Here is a 15,876-nt window from a genome sequence, read left to right as displayed (position 1 = left end):
CAGCATGTAGGGGAGGTGGGAATGATGTCTCACTGCTAGCTGTAAACTACTGGGAGAGAGTACATTTTCTTTAACAGTGCTTCATTAGTAGGCCACGTATCCAGGAATATCTAGGCAGCACCCATACGTTTGGTACGCACACAATGGGGCAGATAGGAAATGGATGGGTCTGGGGGGAATTGGGGTAGGGACACACATGATGCAGAAACCACTTTATGAAATTCTGAAAGAACTAATGAAAACTTAAACACACACACACAACACAAACATACTTGTATGTCTTAAAATACTTTTGTGAGAATACCTTTTACAAATCAGTTACATATGGACTTCTAGTTATGCTAAGGCTTTAACTTCTGCGGGAGCTTTAACTGTATTAGAACTGTATTAGAATTCTTTATAGTGTGCTTTTGCAGTGCTGTGGTACACAGCCCACATAAAGACATAACACACTCAATAATCAAAAGCAGAAGGGAGATGTACAGCGGAAACACAGAAGAGTAAGAAGATAAAGGGGAGCCTGTGCTCCAAGTGGAAAGCCCACCGCTAAGGTATACAAGGAGGCCTGGAGGACAGAACTGTTCTCCTTCTGGTTATAAAAAATGCGACCAAAGTGCACACTAAGTAGAAATGGGAGAAATGGTTACTGTTACAAAGAAAGAAGGAAGGGAAGGAATGACTAGTGCTAAAAGAAAGGCAAATACAGAGATGAGTGAGTAATTACCGGTGGAGTGGGAGATATTAAATCGTTGAAAGTGACAGGAAAGAGCTGTCGGGGGTGGGAAGGTTGTGTTAACAAAGAACAGATGCTGTATGAGGGCTTGGAGGAAATGAAGCACTAGAGGGGGCTTCTTCAGCTAGAAAATCTCCCTGCACTGAAGGACATCAGAATGTCTTAGCCCACCCCCTGTACCTGTGTGTTCCCATTCTAACATTCATCCTTGACGGAGTGCATATCTGGGGATACACCACCAGCCAGCCAGCTTCATACATAGGAAATACCAGATTGTTTGACCTTGAAATGAGCTCGTTTATTACCTCTACTTTCATGATAAATAAATATTTTCCTTAAAACAGCAACATTACCCTTCTCAGAGATCAATACTGGTTCCTTAATTTTGGAGTAGGTTATTATTTTACAGGCCTATGTGGGTATGTTTAAAGTTCAGGAAAGCTTACAGGAAGAAAAGGAAAACATGAAAACAATTGGTATATTGAAGAAGTTGTATTCTTCAGTTGCTTTATCAACTGTTTTAGACAGGCAGATGGAAGAATGATAGATAAGTACATAGGTAGAGATAGATAGATAGATAGATAGATAGATAGATAGATAGATAGATAGATAGATGGATGGATGGATGGATGGATGGATGGATGGATGGATGGATGGATGGATAGATAGATAGATAGATAGATAGATAGATAGATAGATAGATAGATAGATAGATAGATAGATAGATACAGACAGACAGACAGACATACATACACATAGATACATACAGATAGATAGATAGATAGATGATAGATAGATAGATAGATAGATAGATAGATAGATGATAGATAGATAGATAGATAGATAGATAGATAGATAGATAGATAGATACATGCATACATACATATTTAATAAGCTGGCTCCTATGGATTGAATCATGGATTACATTTCTTATCTGTAACACAGAAATTAAAAATGTGGCATTTTGTATGTGTAATGAATTAGCTATTCATTATATTTATTGACTATAATTTGAGTCTTGAAAAAAAAAACCTCATCATAGCCTAAGATCTTGACTGTTGATATAAAATAAGGAACTTGAGGGAAAGATGTTTCAAGTATATAGCAATCTTTTGCAAACACTAAAAGACAGACACTTAAAGGGCCATGTCCATCCTCATAATCAAAGGAGTATTTGTTCACAAAATTGTCCCATATTTTCTCTGAATATTTTTACTTTAAAATAGACAGTGTTTAGAGACAGGGTAGAAGAGATTATGCAAATGAATGAATCATAATGAGAAGTTCATTATTGAACATTTGGACATGAGTTTCAGGGAATGATAAAAGATTCTGGGATTTGTGAGACTAAGAAAAGCAACCTCTGCTCTTACAGAACTTGGAAATTGCCAGTAAGAGAACTGAGATCCAAATGACAGCAGATAATGTAAATCCAGATTGCATTATGCCTCAAGGTAATGAATAGGGAGCAGGGCATTTGATAAGCTTGGATTGATGATCAATATTTGGAATACCGAGATAGGAAAGAAGGTAATTAGACCCATTATGGACACAGTTAGCACAGATAACATAATTTGGGAAATTATACATTTGGAGATTATAGATAATTTTTTTCAAGGCTAATGGGTCTTCAATGATATCTATTAAAGCAAGAAGATGTTTTGCCTCTAGGGAATCCACTGAAAAATCAAATACACAAAACTTTCAGTAAATGTAGTCTAAAATGGAAGATAAAGTAGAATATATGGGAGAGTAAAGTGCTATTGTGACTTCCTACTTGGAATTTATGATAATTTTTCATTTGTAGAGCTTTAAGGCTATTAATTTCACATCACAGCTCCCCATGAAACCAGGGAAGTGTTTCTCGATGTTTGCCTAAGTTCATTGCTCATAATAATCCAAGGCCAAATTGGTAATGAGAGCAAACCATCTTGACAAATTTTTGGCTTTCTCCATTTTCGTTTTGAGACTCCTGGAAAACATTGCAATTTTAATCCTATCTCTAATGCGCGATGGCAGATCTCTAACTTTATCTTCAGTAAGTACTTTGAGGATCGTTGATATTGGAAGCTTCACACTGTAGACCCTCCCAGTCTTCCCTTCTATCCCATCCCATTCTTTGTGTCGTCCCTGATACCTAGAAAGACTGTCTACCAGTGACTGCCAGGCTGGGACCAGGTAGATGAGTCTCAGTAGTCTTCCTGTTCTCCATTGTGATCTCTCCTCTCTCCCCTTAGCCCTGCAGTAGCCTGCTTGCAGGTACCTCTCCTCCCACCTCAACCCTGTTCACTGGAGACTGCAGCTTCATCAGATTCTTGTCATGCTGCAGCCACTTGCAGGAGCCCATTCTCCACCACACCTTCAACTCCAGAGCCCCTGCCTCCTGGTGTAGACAGGATCCATCTCTTCCCCACAGCCCTTCTCAGTTTTCTCCTAGCACATCTCTACTCCTCTCTGCCACACACCAACCTGCAGAAAAACATTCTACTGGGGAATCAATAATCACCACACTTTCCTAAGATCCAGAGAGGGCAGAACACCATTCCAACAAAGACAAGATGAGACTTCAAATTAGTACATTGTTTATTGTTTTTATTATACATTTATGTGTGTGATGACTAGATATAGAAGTCATAGGTTATATATTTCATACATATAAATATATAAACATTAATATAATGTTAATTATAACATTTGCAACCAAGGAGGGAAAAACAACTTACCATGTATCTAAAAGTGAATACCTTCTCAAATAATTTCTTATATTTTAATAAGAATGCATTTAGGAAATTTCATCAATAATGGAAGACCCAATTACTGCTCTTCTGGATTAGACTTTCTTTTATTGTGTGATTTTAATGCTTGAGTTGGAAGTTTAAACATTGCCAATGAAATCTGAGACTAATTAAGTGATTATAGCCTAAGGGGTAGGGCACCCAAGTCGCCACTATTAATCTTACTAACTATATCCACTCTATGAGATGTACGAATGAATGTATAGTCCTATTTCAAAAGAAAAAAATATAAGGAATTGTTTATTAAAAGGTAAGTTCTGAGCTGTGCACATGACTCAGTAGGAAAGAATGCCAATTGAGTATAGGTGTGAACACTTGCACACTCACATGCTTACACCACACACATACAATACACCATATACATAAAATGTCACTTTTACTTGTGATTCTTAAAATTAAAGATAGAAATACCTTGTGAAGTCTTTTTCTTCATCTTGTGGAAGACATGGTCACATTTAAGAATTCATTGGTAGTGTGAACTTACTCAATTGCGCTAGGGCAAGATTAATTTGAGATGTAGAGACATAGCATCAGGGTAACAATGGCATCATTAACCTAAATACTTAATGAGAACTCACCATGCACCAAGATGGTCCTGATCTTGCCTTATCCTCATCTGAGAGACGAGGAAACTGAGGCACAGAGAGAGGAATAATTCAGGGTCTCAGCAGAGTCGGATGTTGTAAGGAGTGCAGGGGCCCTTTGTTCCATCCCACCCAGCTAGCTTACACCCGAAATAACCACACAGAAACTGTATTCATTTAAACTCTGCCTGGCCCATTAGCTCTAGCCTCTTATTGACTAACTCTCACATATTAGTTTAACCCATCTCCATTAATGTGTATCGCCACTTGACTGTGGCTTACCAGCATGAGTCTAACCAGCATCCATCTCGGGCAGGAGAATCATGACATCGTCCTGACTCTGTTCTTCTTCCCAGAATTCTGTTCTGTCTTTCCAACCTACTGAGTTCTGCCCTATCAACTAGGCCAAGGCAGTTTCTTTAGTAACCAATGAAAGCAACACAAATACAGAAGGACCTCCTACACCAGCCAGACACTTGAGTTGCCTCCGGCTTTCCTGTGAGTGCTCACTGCAGACCACATCTCTCTGGACAGTTCTATTCTCTGTTGTCTAAATCACTAGCCATTCTCAGCCTGAAACTAGTCTCTGTCAGGGGTCCTCGGACTTACACTGTGTGGACTGACATGGGGGTCTCTACCTAGGAAGCTAGAGTAAATAATTCTCCAAGTTTGAAGAATCTGTTTTGGAATGTTGCTTCTCTACCTGAGCAGTAAAACTTGAACCTCATAGCACTGAATCCAGGGAAGGTATCCACATGCCTTGACTCCCCCACCTGCCTGTTCCTCTAGCTCTACCCTAAGCACCGACTGTTTCTCTGGGCTGAGAATACACCTTCGGCAAGGCCAAGAAAGGTTAGGTGGAATTCAGGGATATAATTTTCTAGATAGGAATGTTTGCCACTTATATTAGGTTATTGGGCCTCCAAATGAGTCCTTTAGTCCGTGCACCCACACACTTTAATAATAAAGAAAGGTCAAATGCCTTTGTGTCCCAGATCCTTCACCTGGTCCGTAGGTGAGACCTGCTGTTTTCCTGCGAGCAGCTGGTCAGAGAACTAAACTCTACAGATGGTTCTTCACTGAGCGGCAGCACTTCTTTAGGAGAAAAATGACTGCACAGCTCCTTCAAATATCTTTCCTTTTTATTTTACTACATATATATTATTGGTTAGTTGTGTTATTTCAATATTTTATGCATGTATACAATGTATTCTGATTGCTCTCCCACACTCTCTTCTACATTCCCCTGTCCCTACTAAATTCTTACCCTTACCAGTTTCCTTCCCTACCTCCTGGCTCTTGCTTGTTTTGTGACCCGTTTAGTTTAATCAAGGCCCTCTGTGTGACCACTGGGCCAGAACTATCCACTGGAACCTAGTGTGGTCATCAGTGGGTACAAAGCTGAAGGCTAGTGACTCCCCTTTTACTGAACCTAGGAGTAACAAATAGCTCAGTAGTAAGAGCAAAAGCCCCTGATCCATCCTTACACACACCCAGTGCAAATATCCATAGCTTCTGTGAGGTCGTGAGTACAGTGGCCATGTCTTGCTCAGATAACAGCTCACAGTCATTTCCCATAACCTACGGCTGTTACGTTACCCCCACCTGGCCATTCCCTGGACCTTAGATGGTGTAATGTAACTGTCTTGTGTAGACATAAACAGCCATCCATCTTGATGACTCTATCTGGTTTTAGTTTGAGGTTGTTTTGATTCTGTATTTTTTTTTGGAAGAATGCGAGTGAATGTGTTCAGAATATTTTATTATAACTTCCCAGGAATTATTTTTTATTTATTAACTAAACGCTTTCTTTTAATATTCTTCATAAATCTCTCATTTCCTTCATGATGTCCATATGTGCCAAGTTCATGTTTGTGAGGGAACAGAAAGTTTATTAAAACCTAAAGACCATGGCCACCTGATAGAGAAGTCTGAAAAATGAAAACTTTGCTGTAAAGATTGGCATTTGCAACCCACCCAAGATGGCCAGGAAATCGTCAAACACTCAACCACAAATTACTTCTGTGAATACTCAAAATGGGACAGCAAGTGCTCAAATCTGGACAAGGTCCATTCCGAGACGAATAACACCTGGTACCCATAGATCACTGGCCCAGACAATTGCTTATAATCGGCCACAGCCTCCATCACTTCAACCACAAAGGAAAATGTGAAGAGTCATCACATTTGGGGGGGACTTCAATGGGTTTCAATAGCTGAGGTTTTGATTTTGATAAATTGCTCATTTTATATATTCCTTCAAGGAGACCTCTACTTTTCGAGGGAGCCTGGGAAAAGGAATTTCATCTCTGTGTGTAAATGGTGAGGCCTAAAATAAAGTGGGAACCAACTCATCCTGAAAGCTGTAAAATTTCCTGTACATTGTCAGTCTAAACCCACATTGGTGAGGCTAGGGGTGGGGAAGAGGGATTTGGGCCCCTCCTGCTCCATAAAGCTCCTCCTGATAGGGCACTTCCCTCCAAGAGATTCGGTGGGTCTTAGTGCTGACACTCACCAGCTGACACCTCCCAGGCTGGTAACCCTGACCTAGTGTGAAGCATACACAGGGGTCTGGTGATTTATGGCAAAGTCCCCCAGCTCCAGAAGATCCAGCCTGGGTCAGAGCATCTGCAGCTCCTTAAAGGGGACTTTCTAGTTTGAGGGCTCAAAAAGCTAAGATCAGTGTCTCTTCCATTTCTTCCTTCTGATTACTCTAGGAATGAATAGAATTATTTTTTTTTCCAAGAGGAGAACCCTGGTCTCTCTCAAAGTAAAGGTCCAGAAATGAGCCTTACCTTTTGATTTTAGTTCTACTATGCGTCTTAGGGTCTAATGGTGCCCAGTGTCCAGACCCTATGTGTCTTAGGTGCAGTTTCTCGTCAGGAAGCACATGCATGTACACACACAGGCACATGCTCATCTATTGTCAGCTCTGCCAATCTTATAAAATCCTTGACTCGCCAGGCGGTGGTGGCGCATGCCTTTAATCCCAGCACTCGGGAGGCAGAGGCAGGCGGATCTCTGTGAGTTCGAGACCAGCCTGGTCTACAGAACTAGTTCCAGGACAGGCTCCAAAAAAACCACAGAGAAACCCTGTCTCGAAAAACCAAAAAAAAAAAATAATAATAATAATAATAATAATAAATTAATTAATTAATTAATAAAATCCTTGACTCTTTTCCCCTGGTTCTCTTAGAATCAGTGGCTGTTCATTTGTTCCTGCTCAAAACTTCTTCCTGAGATGTAGGAAGGCTCTTTTTAGATAACATGCCTCATATCTCCAATGATTTATTCACTTTCAAGTTCCCTGGAATTTATTGCTAAAGGTTGATGTGAATGCTTACGGTTTGGGCTCTAATATAATCTCCCGAGTGGCAATTAATAAATAAAAGATGGCTGCTGTTGTTGACAGAGATCTAGGCTTTCTCAGTTAGCTCTTTTTTTCATATTTTCACCAAGTTTTATGCCAGACATCCCTAGGGATTGAGGCTAAAAAATATTTTCTGTAAATTCTAAAGCTCTTTCTGTTGTTTCAATATTCCCACACCTCTATGTTATCTCTTGTTTTTCTTGTCAGAAATGGTCTTACTTGATTCTATTTTTTCCCCAGCTATCCTTCCTTGCTGTGAATTGGGGGAAAGTGCCTTTTTCTGGATTTAACAGAAGTGTGGCCTTGGTATTTATGCTTGCAAATAGCACCTGCAATTTGTTCCTGAATTTCCTTGTATTTTTCTCAGTCTCTTCTCAGTTTCTTTTATTAAATATGCACTGTTATCTATAAAATGCGGTGTTTATTGTCGTCGTGTGTATTGTTCACAGTGTGAGGCTGCTTCTTGTAAGTTAATGGTGAAGCCATAAGGCAATATGCAGTTGTCACAGTGTGCTGGCTCAGCTGGGTGGGCTCTAGGGCTCGTCTAGACTAAAAGTCCCATTTCAGAGATGAGGAAACCATACTCAAGTAGATGGCAGCTGCAGAACACATCTTGAGGTTGTGAAAAGTGGGTGGCACAGGGCTACAATTGGACTGCCTCTGCTCAGTGCCCAGTGAGGAGCTGAAGGGTGTCACTTTAACGCATTACTTGTTTTCGTCTTTAAATGCCTTAGGGTGTGGCGTGCATTGAAGTTGCTACATACACAATGCTCCGTACATGCTCATGCCCCATGCACGGACAATCTGCGGAGTCCATCACTTCCAGTGGTGCCACTCTTGATGCAAAGTCTTCCTGGTTCCTGGAGGAAAGCAGTGAGGCGAGGGGGAACAGCTTGACTGCCAAGACAAAAGCTTTAATGGAATCCTTTCTATCTTTTAAGTGGCCAATTGGCTACTGGTATTTCTCTCACTTAATCTTGTCATTGATGATAAGGAGACTAGCTCAAGCAAGAGTGGAGGTCAAGGAGTAGAGTGGAGTAGGGCAGGCCGAGGGCAAGGCAAACTGTCCAAGAAGACAGTGAGCACCAAAGGCTCCTTAGGCTCTACTTCTCTGCTCTGCACTTATTAGTTTGTAATGATACAAACCATGTGTCTCTGAATGTGGCTTTCTAAATTTCTGTTGTAGTTCTAGGTTTTCTTTGTACACGACTGGCTCTTTGATAGGTTGTTTTGTTTAACTAAAAGAGTAAAGCCACTGTCTTCTTGTGATTTTTCTATTCTTTACAAAGAAGCTGAAGTCAACACTTGCTGTATTAAGCCTCTGAGTATTTTAGCAACAAAATTATATTAAAAGTTCACACCCACAAAAAATAACATTAAAAAGAGGCACTTTTCTGGGGTCCACACTGAAATCCACCTGCAGCAGCAGCACGAGGAGAATCTCTTTCCTTGCTTGCTTTGCTTTATTTGCAGACTAAATAAATTTCATCCGCCATGCATTAGTCATCTTTAGGATAATGTAAAGAATTTAATTATGAAAATCCTTACCATTCATGGTCCTTGATTTCTAGGCCAATCACATAAACAACTCTGGCAGTAATTCCAGGTACAGAGGATGAGAAGGCAAGGCTGAGTTCACAGAGGGAACACTTACCGTGCTAGGTTCATTGTGAGCTTGTGTGCCTCTGACTGGGAGTGGTGGCGAGCGCCTGTGTCCTCGCGACTCCAGAGGCAGAAGCAGAAGTAGGCAAATCTCTGTGAATTCGAGGTCATTCTGGTCTACATAGAGTTTGTCTGTCTCTCTGTCCATATGTGTGCACATGGGTGTATATATTCTCAAACATGTTATCTGTAGATAGTAATTTTTCGAATTCAAATGTATACACACCTATGTGCATATATATATATATATATCTGTTTCATGTGTTAAACAGATTTGAATAATGTCATCTAAAAGCTTACCACAGCTGTACAAAAAGAAACTGAGGCTATGAGATGTCAATCCATTCCCTTTCCCCAAAATGACCAAAATTAATGGCCAAGCTGGAGTTTAGCCACCAATGTTTACTAATTTAACACCCTCTTTTCAAAGCTTCCCGGGAAGAAACAGTCTTAGAATAACATGTATTTCTACCATAGTGCACTGCTGGAGGGCTGACCTTTCACCCTTTTTCTTCCAGACCCTCCAAACAAAGATTTTGGTCCAACTCTGGGTTTGAAAAAGTCCAGTTCCTTGGAGAGCCTGCAGACGGCGGTGGCTGAAGTCAGGAAGAGTGATCTGCCCTTCCACAGGCCCAGACCACACATGGTGCGAGGCCGGGGCTGCAACGAGAGCTTCAGAGCAGCCATCGACAAATCTTACGATGGGCCGGAGGAGGCAGAAGCTGGTAGGGCCCTATGCCCCTCAATGGGTCCTTTCTCTCATTAGCATCTGCAAGTCATAAGTGAGAATTGCACTAACTACTGAAAAAAATGATTTAAGGATCACAATTATATTTTTGATATTAAAAGTAATTCATTTTCCCAATATGTTTTGCCCTTTGGCTTAACGAACATGGGATTGGAGAATGCAATGTGCAATTTTTATCACAGTGCAAACTGAAAAAAAAAATGTTCTCGTTCATGTCCCTAAAAGGACCAACTGTCATTTACCCTTAGGGCAGGAGCACTAAGCATGCATTTCTTGGCATTCTTATTTGAATCATTAAAAGCAACATCAACCAGAGGACTGTCTGCATTAATTGCGTAGAAGCAGTGGGCTATATTTATACTCAAAAAAAAACCTCTCTTGGAAGAAAACTCACCCAGTTTGTTTCCCAGCGTGTGGGCTTTTGGAGCTGATGGAGGTTAACCAGCCAGCTTCCAGGGAGATTGGCGCTTCACCCCATTTCAAGCCTTTTGTGCTACCAACTAGCACCCAGTGTGCCCCACTCCTAACCTTAAAGATTGATTGACATGCCCAGGACTGGGAATCCTACTTCAAATGGTACAAGTAGCCACGTGGTCAGGTAGAACACTGAGCACTTCTATTTGTCTCTCTGCATTTTACATTTTGAGATACATATACCCTAACCATAAGTACCCCTGACCACTGACAGTGGTTTTTCTCTCTACAGACGGTCTCTCTGATAAGATACATATACCCTAACATAAGTACCCCTGACCACTGACAGTGGTTTTTCTCTCTACAGACGGTCTCTCTGATAAGAGCTCGCACTCTGGCCACGGAGCTCTGAATTGTGAGCCTGCCCCTCAGGGAAACCCCGAACTAGACAATATGGAAAATAAAGGCAGGAAAGTAAAAAAGCCAAAGGAGAAGGAGAAGAAAAAGGGAAAGGGCAAGCTGAAAATCAAGGAAAAAAAGCAGAAAGAGGAGAGTGAAGACCCAGAGAGGAAAATGAAGAAGAAGGGATTCGGTGCCATGCTGAGGTAAGAGCCGGCTGCATAAGTCCTTGGCTTTGCTTCTCCCAGCTAAATCACTCCTTTGTGTATGTTCTGAAAAAGGTTCAAGTGTCCTTTCATCTTCAGTTATACTCATAAAAATCAAGGCTATGACTCTGGTTTTTATTTTTATTTTTTGCAAAGGAAGCACAAAAAGCTTTTTGGGTGTCCCCTGAAGACTGTGATGATGACGGGCAGCGGTCATAAGCTTGTTGTTAAGAGGCCAGTGCCAAGTAGGGCAGAGGAAGTGTTCCTTGTATGTCCCTGTGCACAGTGAAAACAAAAGACTAGCTTATATGTCATCCTGTGGCTTCTGATGCACTAGAGATGGCCCTACAATGAGGGCCGTATGATCCTGGGCCTCAATCCCTGAGCTTCCACATCTCAGTCGTAAGCCTCACACATCTTCCTTCTACTTATTTCAGACTGAGGTTAGCATCATTCCTTCCTGTGGGGGCCTGGAAGATGAGATGCCATGTTTGGTAGCCAAAGCACTAAGCAGCACACAGTCAGAATACATCCTGTTTCTTCTTTACCAATGCCCTCCAAAAACACTCTGCAAAGCTATTTTTTTCATTCCGGTTTCCCAGTGATCTGACTGATTTCTGGTCATTTGGTCAGAGGCTTGCACCGCTATTTCCATGTAACTAGAATATACCTTGTCCCCGGGCATAACTTCCCTGTCTGTGGAGCCGTATGCAGGGAAAGGAGGAGGTTTCAACTGGCTTAGGTGGTACAAGCCGACTACCAGGGCTCCTTCATGAACACCTTTGTGGATTGTTCAGGAGCAAGCCTGTTAGGATAACAGTTGCTGCTGGTGGAACTCGTTTCCATGGCTGACTTCCTCGGGATTGCTTACCTTGGGTAGTGTGCACAGAGTCCCCTTGCCCAAGCTTTGTAGATGGTGAGAGAAGGCAGTGACCTGAGCATCAGCAGCGCAGTGGTGGCAACGTCATCATCACCATCATCATCTACCTAGACTTCTTAGATGGAGCCAGAGAAAGCTTAACTCTGTGGTCGCTACAGCAGCACCTGCCCAGCCTTCTATCATCACCCATCCTTGCCCCTCCAACATCACTCAAGTGCAGTTGCTCCCCTTTCTTCCCCGCCTCCTACCACATGGATGTCATTACTAGCCTTGCTCCCCAAGACTTCTCTAGGGCGCCAGTTTGCCTTCCTACCTAGGACATACCAGACTCCCTCAAGCATGCTGTCATGCTTAGGTCAAGGGAGAAGACCAGAAAAGGTTTGCTGCTCACGAAACAGAAGAGTTTACAAAGTCACTTCCTAATTCTAGGATTTTCTTGTACCCTTTTTCTTCTTTTAGGGAAGAGGGGAAGTGGGTTGGGGCAGGAAGTAAGGTAGAGGTACCCATTCCATGACTATTTCTATAATTCCCTATCAAAACTACCAGTCGCCATCCTGCTTTGCTGTGGATGACAAATAACGTATTTAAGCAACTTGTATAAAACATTAGAGTATCTGTCTCTTAAACACACTGGGGGATACCAGTTGTTCTCAGTATGAAATCTTCAACTAATAATTTTAGATAGAAAAGACAATTCAATTCTCTTATTCCTTCTTTCCTTCCCTCCCTTCCTGTTTTCTTCCTTCTTCCGCACGTGTGTGTGTGTGTGTGTGTGTGTGTGTGTGTGTGTGTGTGTGTGTGTGGAGAGAGAGAGAGAGAGCGAGAGAGAGAGAGAGAGAGCCTTAGAACAACAAAATGACATTTAAAGGACAAAACTAGTAGGGCCAGCTCTGAGCATCCTGTTACACAGCCAGTGTTCCAGTAATGCTGCTTCCAGTATGTGCCTTAAAGTCCCAGTAGCAACTTTGCCCCTGGACACATTGTAATAAGAGCTGCTGTGCAGCCTTGCTGAGGTTACCTCTGTTAGTTACTTTTCTATTGCTGTGATAAAACACCGGCACCAAGACAACTTATAAAAAGAAAATGTTTAATTAGACCTCAAAGAGTTAGAGTCCATGGCAGGGGAACAAAGGCATGGCGGCAGGAAGAGAGGAGAGCTCACATATTAAAACTACAATCAGGAAGCAGAGAGAGCACTGAGAATGGCAGGCTTCTTTTGAAACCTCAAAGGCCACCCCCAGTTACACATCTCCTCTAACAGGGCCACATTTCCTAATCCTTTAATAACTCTACCAACTAGAAACAAAACATTCAAACGTGTCAGTCTATGGGAGCCATTCTCATTACTCTAGCAGGTCCAATACCCTAGAAATCATTGGATAATAAAAAAAAAGATTTCAAATTTAAAGATCAAATCTTTTGTTATTGATTTGTGAATCTCACCTACAGAAGAAAGACACATGGACAAGCTAAGCAGAAGGGGTGGGCTCCATAAACAGGGAAGGAATGAAGAGAGCAAAAGCAGGGACCGCAAAGTGGATTGGCTGCTGTAAGCAGCTTTATCCAGAGTGACTGGAGAAGGGACTTCTTCACCATTGTGTCTCAAGGACAGGACCACTACTGATTGCTTACTGTGAGCCTCCTGATATTTTAAAAACTTGTCCATTTTGATCTTGTAATATGTATCCAAGTGGCCACGTTCTGGTTTTAGTGTACTTCAGGGGCTCAGTCTAAGGCAGTGCCTTTTCTGCTCAGCGTGACTCTAGGCTAGACTATAGTCGAGTGACTCTCCCCTCTGGGCCATCTAGACACTGCCCTTCCTTTGTCACCTTAAATTTTGGAGCCCAGGTATCATTATTATGCTCATCAGATGCCATAAGCAGTTGATGCTGGGAAGATGGCTATGGCTTGAATGCCAATATGAAGGCCAGAATTCAAACCCTCAGAATACACACAAACCCTGGGCAGGTAGTGTAGCAGATTTTCTTGGACTGCCAGCCAGCTCCCAAATCAAGACACGGAGACTTATTGTCAACTATGAATTTCAGACTCATACCTGTTTCTAGCTAACTTTTTCTTTAACATCAATTAACCCATTTCTGTTCATCTCTGTGCTGCCCTGAGGCTTGTTTACCTCCCCTACACACTGTTCATCCTGCCATCCTGCTTTCCATTCCTCTGTGAATGGCTGGCTAGCCCTAGTTGGCTGGCTTTCCTTTTCTCTCTGCCCACAAACCCCATCTATATCTCCATGGCCTACCTATTGGTCTTTTGGCTTTTTATTAGACCAGTCAGGTACCTTAGGCAGGCAAGATGAAACAGCAACACATCTTTACATAGTTAAACACTTACTCTCCAGCACAACCAGATGTAACACATATTTGCTTGAGTAAGCAAATACTCTAGTCCACAACAGGGTAGCCCTCCTATGATCCCTGGTGGTGACAGGATCTTCAGTGTAAGCTGGCAAGTTAGACGAATCAAATTAGCACATTCTGGGTTCAACTGAGAGACCCTGTCTCTATGTGTAAGGTGAAAGGCAATCAAGGAAGAATTCAGCTTCAACTTTGGGCTTTCACATATGTGCACACACATTTACACATGTACTCTCACATACGTACACACACATACATGAGGGAATACACATACACTCATGAATGGACAGCATCTATGTACGTATGCATACACTAAGGTAAATAAATACATAAAATATTTCTAGTAAAGAAAGTTGTAGTCTGTAATGTAAGCATGTTGGCAATAATTATGACAGTAAATCATGTGAGAATTTTGTCTGTGAAATTATGGAGTTGAATGGTTGCAAGTTCAGGCTCCGCATAAGGACTTCTGATCTAAATCTCAGCCCCTGCATGCTCCAGCTAGGGAATATTAAGCAAACTAATCTCTTCACTTTAGTTTCTTCTTCTAAAAACTGAGAATATTAATTGGCTCTACTACCACAGTGGAAAACATATTTGATTAATTATATAATCTACTTAGAACTATGTTTCACAGGCAATATATATTCAGTAATGAACAAAATGTCCCTAAATATTCCACAGCATCTGTATATGTGTTATTTGACAAGGGAGAATTAAGGTTGCAGAAGACAGGAGGACGGCAGCTCTGCCACCCGGAGCCAAGGCCGCTGTCCTGAGTTTCCTCCAGTAGAGTCAGTCGCAGGGCCTTACAAGCCTAAGTGGAAGACAAGGAAGCATGGTGCAGAGAAATGCAGCACGCTTGCTGTGAAAGTGGAAGAAGGGGGAAAATGAGCCCAGGACTATGAGCAGCCTGTGTACGCTGGAAAGAACAAGGAAATGATTTCCTCAGGCTAGCCCCTTAATTTTCATCCATATGTGTTATTCAAGCCTCTAAGACTGTTACTAATTGGTATCAACGAAACCAGCACAGTCATTATCATAAGTATTATTACTGCTTTTACAATGCCATGATAATTTATAAGGACAAGTTTCCTCTTTGGGATATTAAAGAAAAAACGATAAACATGATTTAACTGCAATAATCTGTAAATATGAAAACTCTCAGAGACACACATGGCCAGTTTCTGAGATTGTCGTCAAGTTAAATCCTGACTGTATTTTTTGTTACATGACTCCAGGTGTCCAGTGCGGGGCTATCTCTTCCCTTCTTCCCAGTACTCTCCCTATTTCCACAGAGTAGGAGCCACAAGCCCTGGATTCTCCAGACCCACAGCACTTGGCTCTTGCTCCCTTTCACTACTCTAGCAAAATTAAGAGCTGAGAGGTGGGGTTAGATTTTATCTTTGGGATAAAAATAGCAACTGTTTTCCATAGCCTTTTGCATCCGAGCTGGTGAGCATATTGGAGTTACTGCTATATGCACGTTCTCAGCAACAAAGAACACAAAAGCTGTTACCATTAGCCAACAGATTTTGCTTTAATTCTCATCTGTTGTTCAGATGCTATTGACTTAGTTTCTTTCTTATTTAAAAGCGATTGATTGCTCTAAGGTTCTCACAGAGTTAGATGTGACTTAAATATGCAATTATTTTTTCCATTGTCTGTACTGCTCTAATACATTCCTAAACATGAGCTCTGGTGTAGCTT

General features: G+C 41.7%; 1 protein-coding gene across 1 annotated transcript in view; it reads left to right on the top strand.

Annotated features, from left to right (window-relative positions):
- Positions 1-15,876, top strand: part of Pard3b (par-3 family cell polarity regulator beta) — a 1,010,698-nt gene that overhangs the window by 695,554 nt on the left and 299,268 nt on the right. The window contains exons 17-18 of the mRNA XM_057761958.1: positions 9,663-9,869; positions 10,674-10,911. Of these exons, the coding sequence (XP_057617941.1) occupies positions 9,663-9,869; positions 10,674-10,911 (445 nt within the window). The remainder of the gene's footprint in view (positions 1-9,662; positions 9,870-10,673; positions 10,912-15,876) is intronic.

Source organism: Chionomys nivalis, chromosome 2, assembly GCF_950005125.1.
Source record: "Chionomys nivalis chromosome 2, mChiNiv1.1, whole genome shotgun sequence".
NCBI lineage: Eukaryota > Metazoa > Chordata > Mammalia > Rodentia > Cricetidae > Chionomys > Chionomys nivalis.
Note: the sequence above shows the minus strand (reverse complement) of the source record. Positions and strands in the feature narration are given on the sequence as shown.